At 34.2% G+C, this 16,111-nt stretch overlaps 1 protein-coding gene across 1 annotated transcript in view; it reads right to left on the bottom strand.

The window, feature by feature from the left end:
• The window catches only part of LOC107596588 (tensin-1-like), a 188,870-nt gene that overhangs the window by 78,166 nt on the left and 94,593 nt on the right, over positions 1 to 16,111 (bottom strand). Inside the window, exon 5 of the mRNA XM_016287344.1 lies at positions 1,458 to 1,499. Coding sequence (XP_016142830.1) covers positions 1,458 to 1,499 — 42 coding nt within the window. The remainder of the gene's footprint in view (positions 1 to 1,457; positions 1,500 to 16,111) is intronic.

Below are 16,111 nucleotides of genomic sequence, written 5' to 3'. Positions count from 1 at the left end.
CCAACAAACGCCAGCACTTCAAACATTCAGGATTTGGCTGTTGTACTTAGAACGTTGGAAACATAACCGTCATGTTCACACTGACCCAACAAGCTTGTCAATGTTCGCTGTTAAGATGGTGACTGAAAAGGAAAAGCTAGCAATTTAATTTCTTAAAATTCTATCTATAAATACTAGATAAATAAATACTAATAATATACATATATATATATATACATACATACATACATACATACATACATACATGTATATATATATATATATATTAATACATAATTATAAAATATTTAGTAAAATATTACAAAAATACAACATGCATAAAAATGAAATGTATCTTTTTAAATTAAAACTATTATAAGTGTTAAAATGAACATTTAAAGTGAACAGTTAAAGTGTACATTTCTATACATATGTATTAGTGCTGTCAAATTGCGATTAATCGCATCTAAAATTAAAGTTTTTTTTCTGCATAATATACGTGTGTGTACTGTGTATATTTATTGTGTATCTATAAAGACACACACATGCATGTATATATTTCAGAAAAATATGCTATTTTATATATTAAATATATGTATTTATAATATAAATTCCCAAAAAAAAACAACAACAAAAATCTAGTGCTGTCAAACGATTAATCGCGATTAATCGCATCCAAAATAAAAGTTGTTGTTTACATAATATATGTATGTGTACTGTGTATATTTATTATGTATATATAAATACACACACATGCATGTATACATTTCAGAAAAATATGTTATTTTTATATATTAAATGTATTTATTTATAATCTAAATTATATGAATATAAATATAGACATGTAAATACATGTAAATATTTTCAAAATATATACTGTATGTGGGTGTATTTATATATACATAATAAACATACACAGAACACACACATATTATGCAAACAAAAACTTTTATTTTGGATGCGATTAATCGCGATTAATCGTTTTGTTTGTATTGTTCTTGTTATTTTTTTTAATTATAAAATAAACAAATCACAAATACAAATGTCTTTAAATTAAAACTAATATAATGTAAATCTTTTTTGGTTTTGTATTGCTATTTTACTATAAAATTAAAATTCTAAAATAAATGTAATATAACATTTTATTTAAACAATTCTCAAATATAAATACAAATTAATTTTAAAATAAAATGTGTGTGTGTATATATATATATATATGTGTGTGTGTGTGTGTGTGTGTGTGTATTTATTTATTTAATTTATTTATTTATATATGCATATACATATACAATGTGTGTGTGTGTGTGTGTTTGTGTGTGTATATATATATATATATATATATATATATAATATTACATACTCACACACACATATATATAAAATGCATGTATTTAAAATGTGGCACTGGCCATACCGATGTTAAGAAAGCATGCATATACATGTCAATAGAGTTGTAAAAGACGGTTTGAAATACTCACTGTTGTCTCTATATGTTTCAGTGGGAGGTCATTGCTGGGGGCCTGTGGTGAAACAAACAGACAAGAAAGCAAGCAGTTAATACACTGACATGCACAAATGACTGAAAAGGCTTCAGGAAGTCTGCTTTCCTGGCACATTATATGTCAGTAGGACACCTGGGTGTTTGTTTTCTAGATTTATAACTCATTTAAATGCAATGAAAAATCACTCACTAATGTAATGATGCAGTCTTCAAATAATCTTAAGAGCAAAAAGTGTGTTAAAATATCACTATATTACTAATCATGTAATGTTATATTAACGCAAATAAACTACTCATAACTCAATGAACAAGCAAAAGTAAACAGCATGTTCCTACCAATGCCAAGGTCATGGGTTCAATTCCCAGGAAATGCATGAACCGATATATGGATACAATCATCTGCCAAATGCATAAATGTAAATGCAAAGTGTACACTATTGGTTAGGTAATTCTGTCATGCACTGATCAACCGGCATCAAAGAGTGAAAGAGAAGACATGGGCTGGCTCCAGTGTGTAGGTGCATCACTAAACAGCCTAGGTAAATATTTAGACAAGAGCGCATAGCTCCAGCGTCACTGTGAATCTGCCTGGTGGCCGAGAAGCACCATATACAGAAGTTTAGCACAGGATCCACAGCACAGTTTATTCCCCCGTCAATTCCGAGCCAGAGAAAAAGGCACTTATTTATGAGGCCTCTGGCCCCCAGGAATCTCTGATGTCATTGGCCAGCTCGAGTCTGGCTAGCCTCAGAATACCCATGTAAGTCTGAGATGGCACAAGAACACAAGAAATCACCATGAGGAGACGGCAAGACAGCATTGAGATCGCTATGTCCCGCTTGACTTTTCCAGTATCAGGCAACTCTGCGGTTCTTCGAACTACCGCTGAACTTGATGGCAAGGCTGAAGAAGTCAGGAGATATAATGTGTATAAAAGATGTCAGTGGCATCCAGGGAATCAATCAAAAATTACAAAAAAACGTAAAAAGGTGACTGAAAAGGAAAAGTTTAAATTATATATATATAAATAATTATATATACAATAAGTATATATTTATACTAATATAAGTAATTTATGTAAATATGTAAAACAAAATAATAAAATTTTTTATTTAAAATATATCATATTAAAAAATCAAATTACATATAATTTAACTTGCAATAATACAAATTTTTATTTAAAATATATCATATTAAAAAATCAAATTACATATAATTTAACTTGCAATTGCAATATATATATATATATATATATCACATAAAAATAAAATAACATTTCATTTAATTATAAAATATTATACAACAAATTAAAACATTTTAATTAATAATTTTACATTAATAATATTTTTATTTAAATACACACATATACACGTCATATATAAGATAAATACATATATTAAAAAGTATCCATTTAAAATTAAATTAATGTGATTTGATTAGAGTAATGGCTGCTGAATTAAATTTTTTTGTTGTTGTTTTAAATACAGGAATATATATTCAAATAGAAAACAGTTATTTTAAATTGTGATATTACTTTAAAATATTACTGTTTATTTATTTGTTTGTTTTTTTATCAAATAAATGTTGCCTTGGTGACTATGTAAGACTTCTTTCAAAAAAAGTTTAAAAATCATAATCATTCCAAACTATGGACTGGCAGTGTATTTAAAAGCATTTATTAAAAAAAAACATTCTGCTTTTTGTGATATAATGCATAAAAAAGATGTGACCGGCATCCTGGGAATTGTTCAAAACCTAAAGGAGATTCAAAACAGCCTCCGCTGAAAGGCGAAACCTCAGGCTTTTGAGGTCTGAGTGGTCAATGATGTAATGTGAATCATCAAATCTCTGTGTTCCGCAAGAGACCCTACATGTCTGTCTCAAATCCTGAGAAAAAAAATTTATGTCTTCCAAGAGTAATAAAGCTGGAGGGAAATTATACCCCAGCTGTAGAGTTTGCACTACTGCAGCCCCCAAAACGGCCTCCCAGAGCTGAGGCTCGACCGCTAACTAGAGCGCATCCGATCCGCCGACACCGAGCGAGAACGCTTGGCAACCTCAACTTTCTGCGTGCTTCTGAGAGCCTCGTTATGTCCATCTAGCATGACCACCACCAAACCCATTATGGTTCTCGCCAGTCACACAAACACGTCAGTCCATTCGATACAGTACAACCGCTGGCGGAACAACACAGAGCAGAAAGGTCATCATCTAGGTCACCTATCTCTGTTATCTGTCTCCTTTGCCAAGAAGTCCCATACAGCAGTTTTTACAACCACATCTGAGGGAAAGCAGAGATTTCAGAAGAAGTTAACAACACACAATCCAAGCCACAGGTACAACGATTTCATGGATAAACTCTCCTCAGCAACAACATCATCTAGTTTCAGCCGCGTCTGGGATTGTGCTGGGATTCAAATGTAAAGATGGGGTCGGCTGAGAACTGTGTGCAGATCAGACGCTTGATAATAGAGCCGCTGGGAAACTTTTTCTTCCCCACTGCTCCAAATGCTAAACCTTAAAACATTTTGTAAAAGGTTTAGACACACTCTCTCATCTCACTTCAGCGCCACTCAGTATTTTGTAAACTCTTCTCCTCCACAGCTTTCTACGACTTTTAGTGTTTACTTCCATCTTTTGGTGTTTACTTCCATCTTGACTTTTTTCAGAATCGGCCAGAAGTGGACGTGAAAAGGAAAAGATCTGAGCCTGCGATCATGTGAAGGTACATTCGAGTGAATTTTGCATTGCATCAAAGGCACCAGTATTTCTGTCCTTTTCACGAAAAGACTTTCAGACTTGACTTTTTAGATCTGCTCTTATTCAGCTGCGTTATCATTAAAGGGGTCATATGATGCGATTTCAAGTTTTCCTTTCTCTTTGGACTGTTACAAGCAGTTCGTGAATAGATAAGATCCCTAAGTCTCAAACCCAAAGAGATATTCTTTATAAAAGTTAAGACTCGTCCACGCCTTCCTAAAACGCCTCGTTTAAACACGCCCCCCCCCCCCCCGGCCACGTCACTGTCAGTGGTTAAGTTTTATTTACAACACTGTTCCAGAACAGTTCAAACCAAATATTCAGATGTGTGCAACGCATTTTACGGAGGACAAGGACTGTTTCCTGGGAGATTAACTTACAATGCGGGTGTTCCGGTGAATGCAGTTCCCCTGTTTCCCCTTCGGCGCACATGCTGACCTGTTCTTATAGTCTATGATGCTGACAAATAATGCTGACTTACAGCCTGTAAGTATGTTTTCATATTTAAAGAATTTGCCACTGACGATTCAAACGCGAGTTTTGAGCAGTGTAGAGTAGCGCTTGTTGTTTGTCGTTTCTCCCATCACAAATGCAGACATGGTTTTATGTTTACGTGGCGCGATATGCAACGCAACGCTTAAAAAGACAGTATGAGTCATTATAATCTGTAATTATGTCCCCACTGGATGCAACAAATGCCTCGTTTGTAATGGGTTTTATTGGTTGTGTCTTGTTTGGCCTTCCAAAAGAGGACACAACTAGAAATCAGTGGTTAAGTTTTATTTACAACACTGTTCCAGAACAGTTCAAACCAAATATTCAGATGTGTGCAACGCATTTTACGGAGGACAAGGACTGTTTCCTGGGAGAGTAACTTACAATGCGGGTGTTCCGGTGAATGCAGTTCCCCTGTTTCCCCTTCGGCGCGCATGCTGACCTGTTCTTATAGTCTATGATGCTGACAAATAATGCTGACTTACAGCCTGTAAGTATGTTTTCATATTTAAAGAATTTGCCACTGACGATTCAAACGCGAGTTTTGAGCAGTGTAGAGTAGCGCTTGTTGTTTGTCGTTTCTCCCATCACAAATGCAGACATGGTTTTATGTTTACACGGCGTGATGCAACGCAATGCGTAAAAAGACAGTATAAGTCATTATAATCAGTAATTATGTCCCCACTGGATGCAACAAATGCCTCGTTTGTAATGGGTTTTATTGGTTGTGTCTCGTCGCGCCGGGACACAGCATCACAGTATGATAAGGGGCGTAAAATTTCCGTCACACGCTTGAGGTATTCAGCCAATCACAATGCACTGGATAGCTGACCAATCAGAGCACACCTCGCTTTTCAGAATGATGAGCTTTGAAAATCGACGCATTTCAGAAAGGCGGGGCATAGAGGAGAAACAATAATGTACAGTATGTGGGAAATAATGTTTTTTTTAAACCTTAAACCGTATAAACACAATTCATTACACCAAATACACAAAATAATGTTCTTTTTTTAGCAACGTTATATGACCCCTTTAACAAAAACTTAAATGAAAAAAAAACTAACATGAGACTAAAAAAATCAAATAAAACATAAAAAAAATAAAACATTAAAACAAACATAACTGAAGCAAAACAAAACAAAAGAAAATATAAATATTGCCACAAAGCAATCACTTGCTAAAGTAAAATTGAAACAATAATGTACAGTATGTGGGAAATAATGGTTTTTTTAAACCTTAAACTGCATAAACACATTTCATTACATCAAATACACAAAATAATGTTCTTTTTTTAGCAACGTTATATGACCCCTTTAACAAAAACTTAAATGAAAAAAAAAACTAACATGAGACTAAAAAAATCAAATAAAACATTAAAAAATAAAACATTAAAACAAAATAAAAACTAACATAACTGAAGCAAAACAAAACAAAAGAAAATAAATATTGCCACAAAGCAATCACTTGCTAAAGTAAAATTAAGTAAAATAAAAGTAAATAATCTGAAAAGAAAATAATGTATATATATATATATATATATATATATATATATACTGTATATATATATAAAAAAACAATGGTAAAACTTGCACAAAAAAAAGAAAAACTATGATGACTTTGGTTTACAGTACAACTACAGTGTTGACGGTAGAGACCGTTTCCCAGGATGTTGGGTTAAGAGATATATATATATATATATATATATATATATATATATATATATATATATATATATATATATATATACTGTATATATATATATAAAAAAACAATGGTAAAACTTGCACACAAAAAAAAGAAAAACTATGATGAGTTTGGTTTACAGTACAACTACAGTGTTGACGGCTATATATATATATATATATATATACTGTATATATATATAAAAAAACAATGGTAAAACTTGCACAAAAAAAAGAAAAACTATGATGACTTTGGTTTACAGTACAACTACAGTGTTGACGGTAGAGACCGTTTCCCAGGATGTTGGGTTAAGAGTACTGCACCATTGTACTGATGGTGAGCAATATTTTGCATTGAGCAACCCACCAAACCTTGAGTCACCACAATCTTGGACAAAAGCTGAAATTTTTGTACATCAGCGGCAAAGATTCTTAATCATCAGGCTACTATTGCCAAAGTAAAGTCAGTGCTCTGGTCTTACATGCTCAGCAAGACTTCCTTCAGGCTTATGTGGTTTAGACTGCTTCTTAAAATGTTAACAAGAACTGATCTTTTTCATCTCCAGCAGTCATAGCGTATGGAGCTGGAGTTTAGTGGACAATGATCCTGTACAGAGTGCGTCGGGTGAGGTCAGTTTCATCATGTTGTTTCACAATAATTGTCTGGGTAGCTCTTGCAATCCACTCTTCAACTCTGAACTCCTCCTGAAACTAAGCAGTGTTTAACTTTGGGTAAGTGATTAAATAAGTAAGCAAGTAAGTAAGTAAATAAATAAATGCTCAATCAGTCAACAACAACAATAATAAGTATTGTTATTATTATTATTATTATTATTATTATTATTATATGCTGCTAAATAAATAAATAATCAACTAATTGGATTTTTAATGATGTAGAATGAAAAAAAAATCATGATTATTATAATACAAATTTTATAATTATTATTATTACATTTTTGAATATTTCAATTTGCATTCAGGTAACAAACAAGATGCAGAAGTGAAATGCAGGAAAAATTACTAAAAGGAAATAAATCATATAATTGCAATATGTGTCATTTACCTAGCAAAAGAAGGCAGTTAAAAACAAACTTTAAATGCTGTCTTTAAATGTTCTTATTTGGAAATGTGCATGTAAATAAATAAATCAATAAATAAGGTTGAGGTTTTAATCAAACATAGATCTGTTTAAATGTATCATATAGAAATGTGTACTTGATTTTCACATACTTCTTTATATTTAACAAATGTAATGGACCAGGGGTACGTTTCCCAAAAGGATTGTTAGCTACCTATGGTCGTAAGTTCCATTGAATTCAATTGGTAATGACGGAACTTGCGACAATAGTTGCTTTTGGGAAATGCACTCCCAGATTGGAAGAACACTTCATTTTGTTCCAGTTAACAGAATTGTAATTCAATAAATTCAACTTCCTGTCAATGTGGCCAATTCTAATTCCAACTTGTGAATTATAATGAAGTAAATTCTTTATTGATGCTATGTGACAAAGTTTGAACACTTAAGGTCTGAGGTCTTGAGAAATTCCCAGCTCTAAGTATGAGCCACAGTCACAGAACAGTGAGACGTGTTTTAGTGAGCAGGACTAACAAGGGCCGCCTGACAGGATTACAGGATGAGATCTGTGGACCGACAGATGCTCAAATTCATCAAAGAGAAAGAGAAACTCATGTGTGACTGACTTGATTTGGTCCAGACTGACCCGGCTCATCATATGATCATGCCACTTGCCTGAACCGATTCACAGAACGGAAATTATAGCCCACTTAAGTAAATACTGCAGGAGGAAAAAAAGCACAGGGAGTTTCCTAGCATGAAGGCACAAATTGAGTGAACAGAGCCTCCTTTAAAATGACATGAAGTTAAAATAAACCCAGACGGTACTTATGTGAAACCATGAATGCACTATTATCATTATAATTAATATTTCTATCCTAAACCTAGATCTACACAGGCTGGTCAACATTTCCAAAGAGAATGTCATCTGCTACACTGATTCTATATCATCATAAGAGATTGTGAGTTCACTTTATATACTGCAATAATGCTATGTTGCGTCCAACTGGGAACGGCTGAATTTCCAACTGGGAAGAGAGCAAAAGATGCACTTTCAATTTTGAAACGTGGAAACCCACAATTCAGATGCTGACGCATGCAGAGATGGTGGCACTTAGAGAGATGCACACAGTTAGTATTAAACACTTTTAATACTCACTTTTATCACTTTTAGGTTTAGGCAAATAAAATAAATTCTTGTAAATCTTCTGAAAAATGTAAATCTGCAGAACTAATGTTAGCATTACACAGCATCGTTTACACTCAGCAATTTAGTCTCTAGACGACTTGTTTTTTCTTTTGACAATCAAAAACCTGCAAACATCCTAAAAAAAATACAGCTTATTCTGGTAGTTTTGTTTTGGAGCATGATGGCTGGCTTCTTGCAAATATTGCTTGCTCGGCTAGAACAAGTTGTGGGCATGACAGGAATTGCATTAAGTTGGTTTCAGTCATATCTCAATCAATATTGGACGATATTTTTCTGGGGTGGTCCCCCTGACTTGTGGGGTCCCCCAAGGCTCTATTTTGGCCCCTTTATTGTTTTCTTTATAGATGCTTCCTTTAGCCTCTATTTTTGAAAAGCATGGCTTGTACTATCACTGCTATGCAGACGATACTCAACTTTCTTCGCCCCTGAAGCATAAAAATGTTGTAGACTCCCTCTCCCTCCCTCTGCTTGGATGTCTTTGAATTTTTTTAATCTAAATGAGAGTAAAACAGAGATCATTGTGTTTGGCTCTTCTGAAGTCCCAAACATTTCTCATGTAAATTCTGGTGTTTTATCTTCTTATCTTCTTGATAGTGCACTTAAATTTGATTTATAAATAAATGTATATAATGTGGTTGTCAAATCAATGTAGTTGTCAAATCAAGTTTTTACCAATTAAGGACGTTGGCTAAAGTGAAGACCTTCCTTTCTTTTAAGCACTTTGAAACTGTAATTCATGCTTTTATTTCTTCTAGAATTGATTATTGTAATTCCCTGTATCTGGGAATAAACAGTTCTTCAATATCTAGATTACAAATGGTCCAAAATGTGGCTGCACGTCTTTTAATCGGTAAATACGAACATATTACTCCTGTGTGAATGTCTTTACATTGGCTCCCAGTACACTTTAGAATTGATTTTAAAGTGTTTTTGCTTGTGTTTAAATGGCCTCGCTCCCCCTTACCTCTCCAACCTGTTGTGTGAATATTATCCGGAAAGAACTCTTAGGCCTGCCAACCAGAGTTTGTTAACTGTTCCAAAGTCAAAATTTAAATCTAGGGGTGATCGAGCTTTTGCCATAGCCGCACCTAAACTTTGGAACACGTTACCGTTCCATATTAGAACTGCACCGACATTACATATTTTTTAAATCAGAGTTAAAAACGTATCTCTTCACTATAGCCTATGACTTGTGATGTTGTTTGTTGTCTGATGTTTGCTTGGTTTGTATGCATGTTTTTATAAGTCTTTTACAACATTGTACAGCACATTGGTCAACTGTAGTTGTAATAAATTGAGACTTGAGACTTAAGATGATCTGCTTGACATTCAAACATCTCTTATTCTTATTCAGCAGTGTTATTCACAAAAACTAAAACACAAACTAAATTAAAACAGCGAAAAACTGAAACGTTTGGAAGCCTGTTTCCACCAAGGAATTGAAAAATAAAAAAGGTAATTAAAACTTTTTATCTCACACTTCATACTTTTATCATAATTCTGACTTTTTCTCACGTGAGCGCAGCAGTCAAACGCATCCATGTTTACGCAGAAAAAACAATGGAAAAGCAGTGCAATCGAATAAAAAACCTGATATTTCATGTTTGCATCATGGTGACAGGCTGAAAGCTGCTGTTTTTACAGAACATTTATAGTTAATAATAGTCTACAGGTGTTATACCTTCAGTCATTTTGAATTTGAATTATCTTGACTTTTGAGATTTTTTAAAAGCATTTTCCTCATATTATTTCTGAACACATAATATACATAAGACAAGTTTGTACAATATGTAGTTGTAGTTCATGCATCTTTTCTGCAAAGATATGTAACAAGTCATTTGTTTAACATTTACATCATGTTGACAACTTCATGTGTGCTGCACTTGGAATAGAATTTTCTTTAACTAGAGGGTTAATAAAGAAAAAGTTAGTTGAATCATGTTGTAGTTACATTTTCAAGTTGACTAGTTAAAAAACGTAAAAAAAAAAAACAGAATCAGTCAAACGTTCTGAAAATCAATTAAAATATATATAAAATAAAAAATAAAATATAATATTGTAAATAATAATAAAATAAGCCATGTCAAAAAAAATGGCTATCATTTAATTTTAGTATTAGACATATGGTATATTATAAAACTTTACAACTTCCCTGCATCAAACATGAAATGTTTGATATTTTTAATATGTTCCAAAAACTTTTTTGACCACCTTTGACCACCATTTTGACCTAAATAACCTGGTACGACCAGCTGGTAGCTGGTTTGTCGCTGATTTAAGATGGTTACTGTCCACCTAAAATCCATCTACTGTTTTCCAGCAGGTTATACGTCACCTTTACGGTCAGAAGGCAGGGATTTCCCACTTCTGACTTTGAAGGGAAAGCAGCAAAAGTGTTTGTGAAATGCTGTACCCACAGTGAGCAGACGTAGGCCAGAGAGAGATGGGGAATCACGTCAGTGGAGTTGAGGGTGTGTCCACGTTGATTCAGCGAGTCTGGTTCTTTCCCTCCCTATGTGGTATTCCAGCCTCTCCTCTGAGATCCCGAAATACTCACCCTTTTGTTTTGCTGCAGTTACTCTGCATTTAGAACAAGGCTCCCTGTGTCCTTCTGTTTCATTTCGGCTGCATGTGGGTTAAATTATAGTTTAACGTTTCACTGCGAGCAACTCTGTTTGTTCCTTTTTTTTGGCCCTGGAATACAGATGATCAGCCGCTATTTGTCCTAAATCACTCCTTTGACCATAATTCGTATGCAACAGGTATAAAAGGCATTTTTAAAAGCTTTCATGTGCATTTCTGTGGGCCACAGATTTATATCCCAATGAAAATTCCTAAAACCGCACAGTTAAAAAAGGCATTCTGTCAAATGTACCATGTGCTTGTCTGACTAATGATGGGAAAAATTGCCTGTTCTATGTTCAGAGTGCTTAGACATTTAGTCACTGATCTTAGTTCAAATGCTTACAGAACAGCGACGATGTAGATCAGATCTGTCCTCAAAAACAGTGCAGGGCTAAAGAAACAAAAGGAAACCACAAAAAAGAGGAGACGTTTGAAGCCCAAGGTGTATGTACACACTCCATATTGTCTGCTGCCCCCTATTGGTGGCTATAAGAAGTGCATGTTCCTATCAACAGCACAGTGAACTACTATACACATATTATAAGGTTCAAAAACTGTTCATTACATATGCAAGTTTCTAAAGCCAGGCAGATGAATGTATTTGAACATGGCCACACTATCACATTAAAGACACCCACTGAGTATTCAGAAACTTAAAGGGAGAGTTCACCCAAAAATGAAAACTCATTGTCTTTACATATTCAGCCTCATGTCATTCTAAACCTGTATGGCTTTCTTTCTTTTTGGCAGAAGCACAGAATGTTCAGAATGACATTAGTATGAATAAATAATGCTGAAATTTAAATTCTTGGGTGAACTATCCCTTCAAGAGGAGTAACAACAACTAATGGTAAAAGTAAAATAAGGTAAAGTCTGTCAAACCTGTACTGTTTCTGGCTGTGTGTAGCACCTACTGCTCTGCAGTTTCAACATAATTGCAGTACCTACTTTTGCATGATTCTGCCAATGTGATGCAACTTTACAAAGTGGCTGTTTCTGAAGGATGGGCATGCAAAAAAGACAAAGAAGCCTTAAAGGCAGTTGTAGATTAGGGTCAAAGAGAAGCTTAAACATGACCAATGAAATTTCTGAATGTTTGTGGTGCACAACCATTTGGCTAACATTTTACATTTACATTTAAATAACATTTGCATTTAGTCATTTAGCAGATGCTTTTATCCAAAGCGACTTACAAATGAGGACAATGGAAGCAATCAAAATCAACAAAAGAGCAATGATATACAAGTGTTATAACAAGTTTTATTTAGCTTAACGCAGTACACGTAGCAATATTTTTTTATAATATAATAAATAAAAAGAAAACAGATAGAATAAAAAAATAGAGCAAGCTAGTGTTAGAGGTCGTTTTGCTTTTATTAATTGTATAATAAATGAAAAGAAAACAGAAAGAATACAAAAAGATTTGAAAGCAAGTGTTAGTTTTTTTTTTTTTAGAAAACAAGCAGCAAATGAATAGAGTGCAAGTCTAAAAGGGGCAAGTGTTTTTTTTTTTTTACAAATAGAATTAGAACAGAGAGTGCTAGAGTTAGAGGGTCGAATACAGATGGAAGAGATGTGTAGAAAAAGAATAGAGCAAGCTAGTGTTAGAGGCCTTTTTTGCTTTTGATAATTGTATAATAAATAAAAAGAAAACAAATAGATAGAATACAAAAAAGATTAGAGAAACTAGTTTTTTTTTCAAGAAAACAAGCAGTTAGTAAATGAATAGAGGGCAAGTCTAAAGGGGCACGTTTTTTTAAAAGAATAGAATTAGAATAGAGAGTGCTAGAGTTAGAGGGTCAAATACAGATGGAAGAGATGTGTTTTTAGCCGATTCTTGAAGATGGCTAAGGACTCAGCTGCTCGGATTGAGCTGGGCAGGTCATTCAATTTTATGTATATAAAATTACTGTTATTAATAATTCCATTATAATTTATAATGATTGTATCATTATAATTTAATGAAATATATAATAAAAAATGAATCACATAATATATTTAAAAAAAATTATATATAGTATATATTTATTTATTTATGTATAATTCATGTTGAAATAATTAAAATATATAATTTTATAATACATAAAAACTAGATTTATACAAATTATATACTTTAATTATTTTAATTATTTAATTAAAAATAAATAATTTAAATAAAGTATATGCCCTTTTAAATAGTTGAGCGCTCTTTTTTTTATGGGGCTTAAGGGCTTGGATAGGTCATCGACAACACAAATTCACTTGCAACCCCTCAGCATATGGGATTATTCAATAACTCTGTGTTTTGGTTCATAAACTGTGAAAGGGCAGCTGTTCGGCTTGCAGATCTGAAGATCTCTGTCGAAAACACAGCACACGGAGCACCTAAAAAGGACATGTTGTTTCATTCCTGTCTCCAGCACCTCAGAGTCAATTACAGTATGATTTAAATGTGTTTGGTTAATGTCCAGACATGGCTGAAACAACTACCCTTGATAAATAAAAAATCATCGACAACTAGGGTGGAAAGCTGGCCGGGTCTCCAGAGTATCAGACCCAGGATACGGTGAATATTACGATGTAGGTGAGGAACACGCACATAACCTGGCATCAGCAACAGCCTTTCTCTCACGGTTTTAATGGCCACCTACAGCAGGGATGGAAAATATGTAAACAGACGGGACGTTGTGCATTTCAGTGGCACTCTGTGTTTACATTACGCTAATGGAGGGTCCGTGCCTGCCTTCCATCCCAGGAGAATTCTACGGAAAGAATTCCGAAGATGGTATTCAGCTAAAGAATTCCGAGCTGTGAGAACCTGCGAACAGAAACATCCCAAAGCAACCCTCTGACCCTGGGTTAACGCTCACAACAGGGGAAGGACGTCACAGAGGACCCCCCAAAGCAGACTCCTGCATTTCACATATTGCATAATGCATCGTATACGCTGAGAAAACGAGAGAGGATGCGAAGCAGAGAGCCTTAAGGGGCCTGGGCATGGATCGCAAACACAGAAAGACCTGGAAAGACCAGAGTAACGCTGGTCTGCTTTATGTCATCCGAGACCCGGCATGCGTTTCATCCTCTCATGGCCAATTATGGCCAGTATCACATTGTGGTGAAACAGACCCAGGCCAGATGGCTCTAGAGGACAGCAGACAGCTCTGAGAGAGAAAGCCTGAAGCCTGTCTTCAAATTATAAGCAGTGATGTAGAAAGCATATTATTTAGATAACGCCCACCTAATGTATGTGTCTGGCCATCCACTTGTATCATATCAAAATGTACAGCATAGCAGATCACCTTGGATAGGGCACGAAAAGTTAAAAACACACTGTACTTGACAAGGTCAGTTTATCTCAAAAACATGTCCAGGTCACATTTCTACGGAGCCCCGCACATGACATGCAAAAAAATTAAAAAATCGTGGGCACAATTTATTAATTCGTTCTCTCGATTTACTAGATTGTGCGCACGATTTAATAGGCTAATTCATTCCTTCGTTTTAAGTAAATCATGCGCTCGATATAATAATTTGTGCCCTCATTCTAGGTAAATCGTGCGCCATCGCCGGTATACCGGTAGAGTCTTCCAATTCTTAGTATGCGATGTAGATGCCTCTGACTTAATATGATTCCATGCAACACTGCAAGGCTTTTGAGAATGTCTCTATAACTCATTCCAAATTCATAATAAAATCCAATTAAAGTGTCTCTGTTCATAACATAACATGACATCATATAGCAGCAACATGTTTATGAGAATGCGTACGCGGACAGGAAGTACAACTAATTATTATTTTGCACGCACAATTTACCTAGAATGAGGGCATGGATTATTATATCGAGCACACAATTAACTTAAAATGAGGGAACGAATTAATAAATCGTGCCCACGATTTATAAAAAAAATTCTTGCATGTCATGTGCGGGGCTCCGTACATTTCACTCAAAACCTAAAGAAATAAAAAATAATAATAAATAAATAAGATGTTTTTGCACATTATTTTAATAACAATTCAGCACATTTCCTGAAGAATTCACAAATGTAATACAGAAACATGTACAGTAATAGTTACTGCAATAAAGTTTTACATATAATATTATTTTAAATAATTATATTTTATTTTATATAATAATATAACATATATAAAATATATTTTTATATATAATTTTACACTTTCATAAACAAATTTAAAATACATAATTAGTATTAATTAGTTGGTAGTAAATATTTTATTTGTCAAGGAAATTTTTTCTTTTATTTGACTTGTAAACTGTAAAATGATGTGCTTAATACAATTTAGCCTTATTCATATAAATACAGTTAACATTACTTTAATAACAATTTTTAATAACAACTACCTGACATGCTGTGTTATGTTTTAAGATCATATCACCTACGGTGAAAATTTACATCCAAAATTGTAAATTCACACTGGCATTTGATCCTTGTTATTGGGTTTCAGATCACAGGTCTAACCACCAGCCAGCCAACACATTTAGCAGAGGAGAATTTACCAAACATGGAGCGAGGAGAAAGCAGGTCTACAAGATTCAGGACGACCACAGAAATACTCCTGAATTCACCATTAAACAAAAAGCCATTAAACAGGGTTGTTTTTGGCTTCAGCGAGCTGCGTCATTGTAAACAGTGAGATCAGCAGCTTTGTCCTTGCTGAAGGCAGAGTGTGTGTGTGTGTGCGCGTGTATATGTGTGTGTGCGTGTATATGTGTGTGTATGTGTGTGTGCATGTATGTGTGTGTGTGTGTGTGTGTGTGTGTGTGCGCGTGTATATGTGTGTGC

This window comes from Sinocyclocheilus grahami, unplaced genomic scaffold (assembly GCF_001515645.1).
Source record: "Sinocyclocheilus grahami isolate Dianchi unplaced genomic scaffold, SAMN03320097.WGS_v1.1 scaffold221.1, whole genome shotgun sequence".
NCBI classification, from domain to species: Eukaryota; Metazoa; Chordata; class Actinopteri; order Cypriniformes; family Cyprinidae; genus Sinocyclocheilus; species Sinocyclocheilus grahami.
The sequence above is the reverse complement of the archived record's forward strand: the minus strand, read 5'-3'. Positions and strand labels throughout refer to the sequence as shown.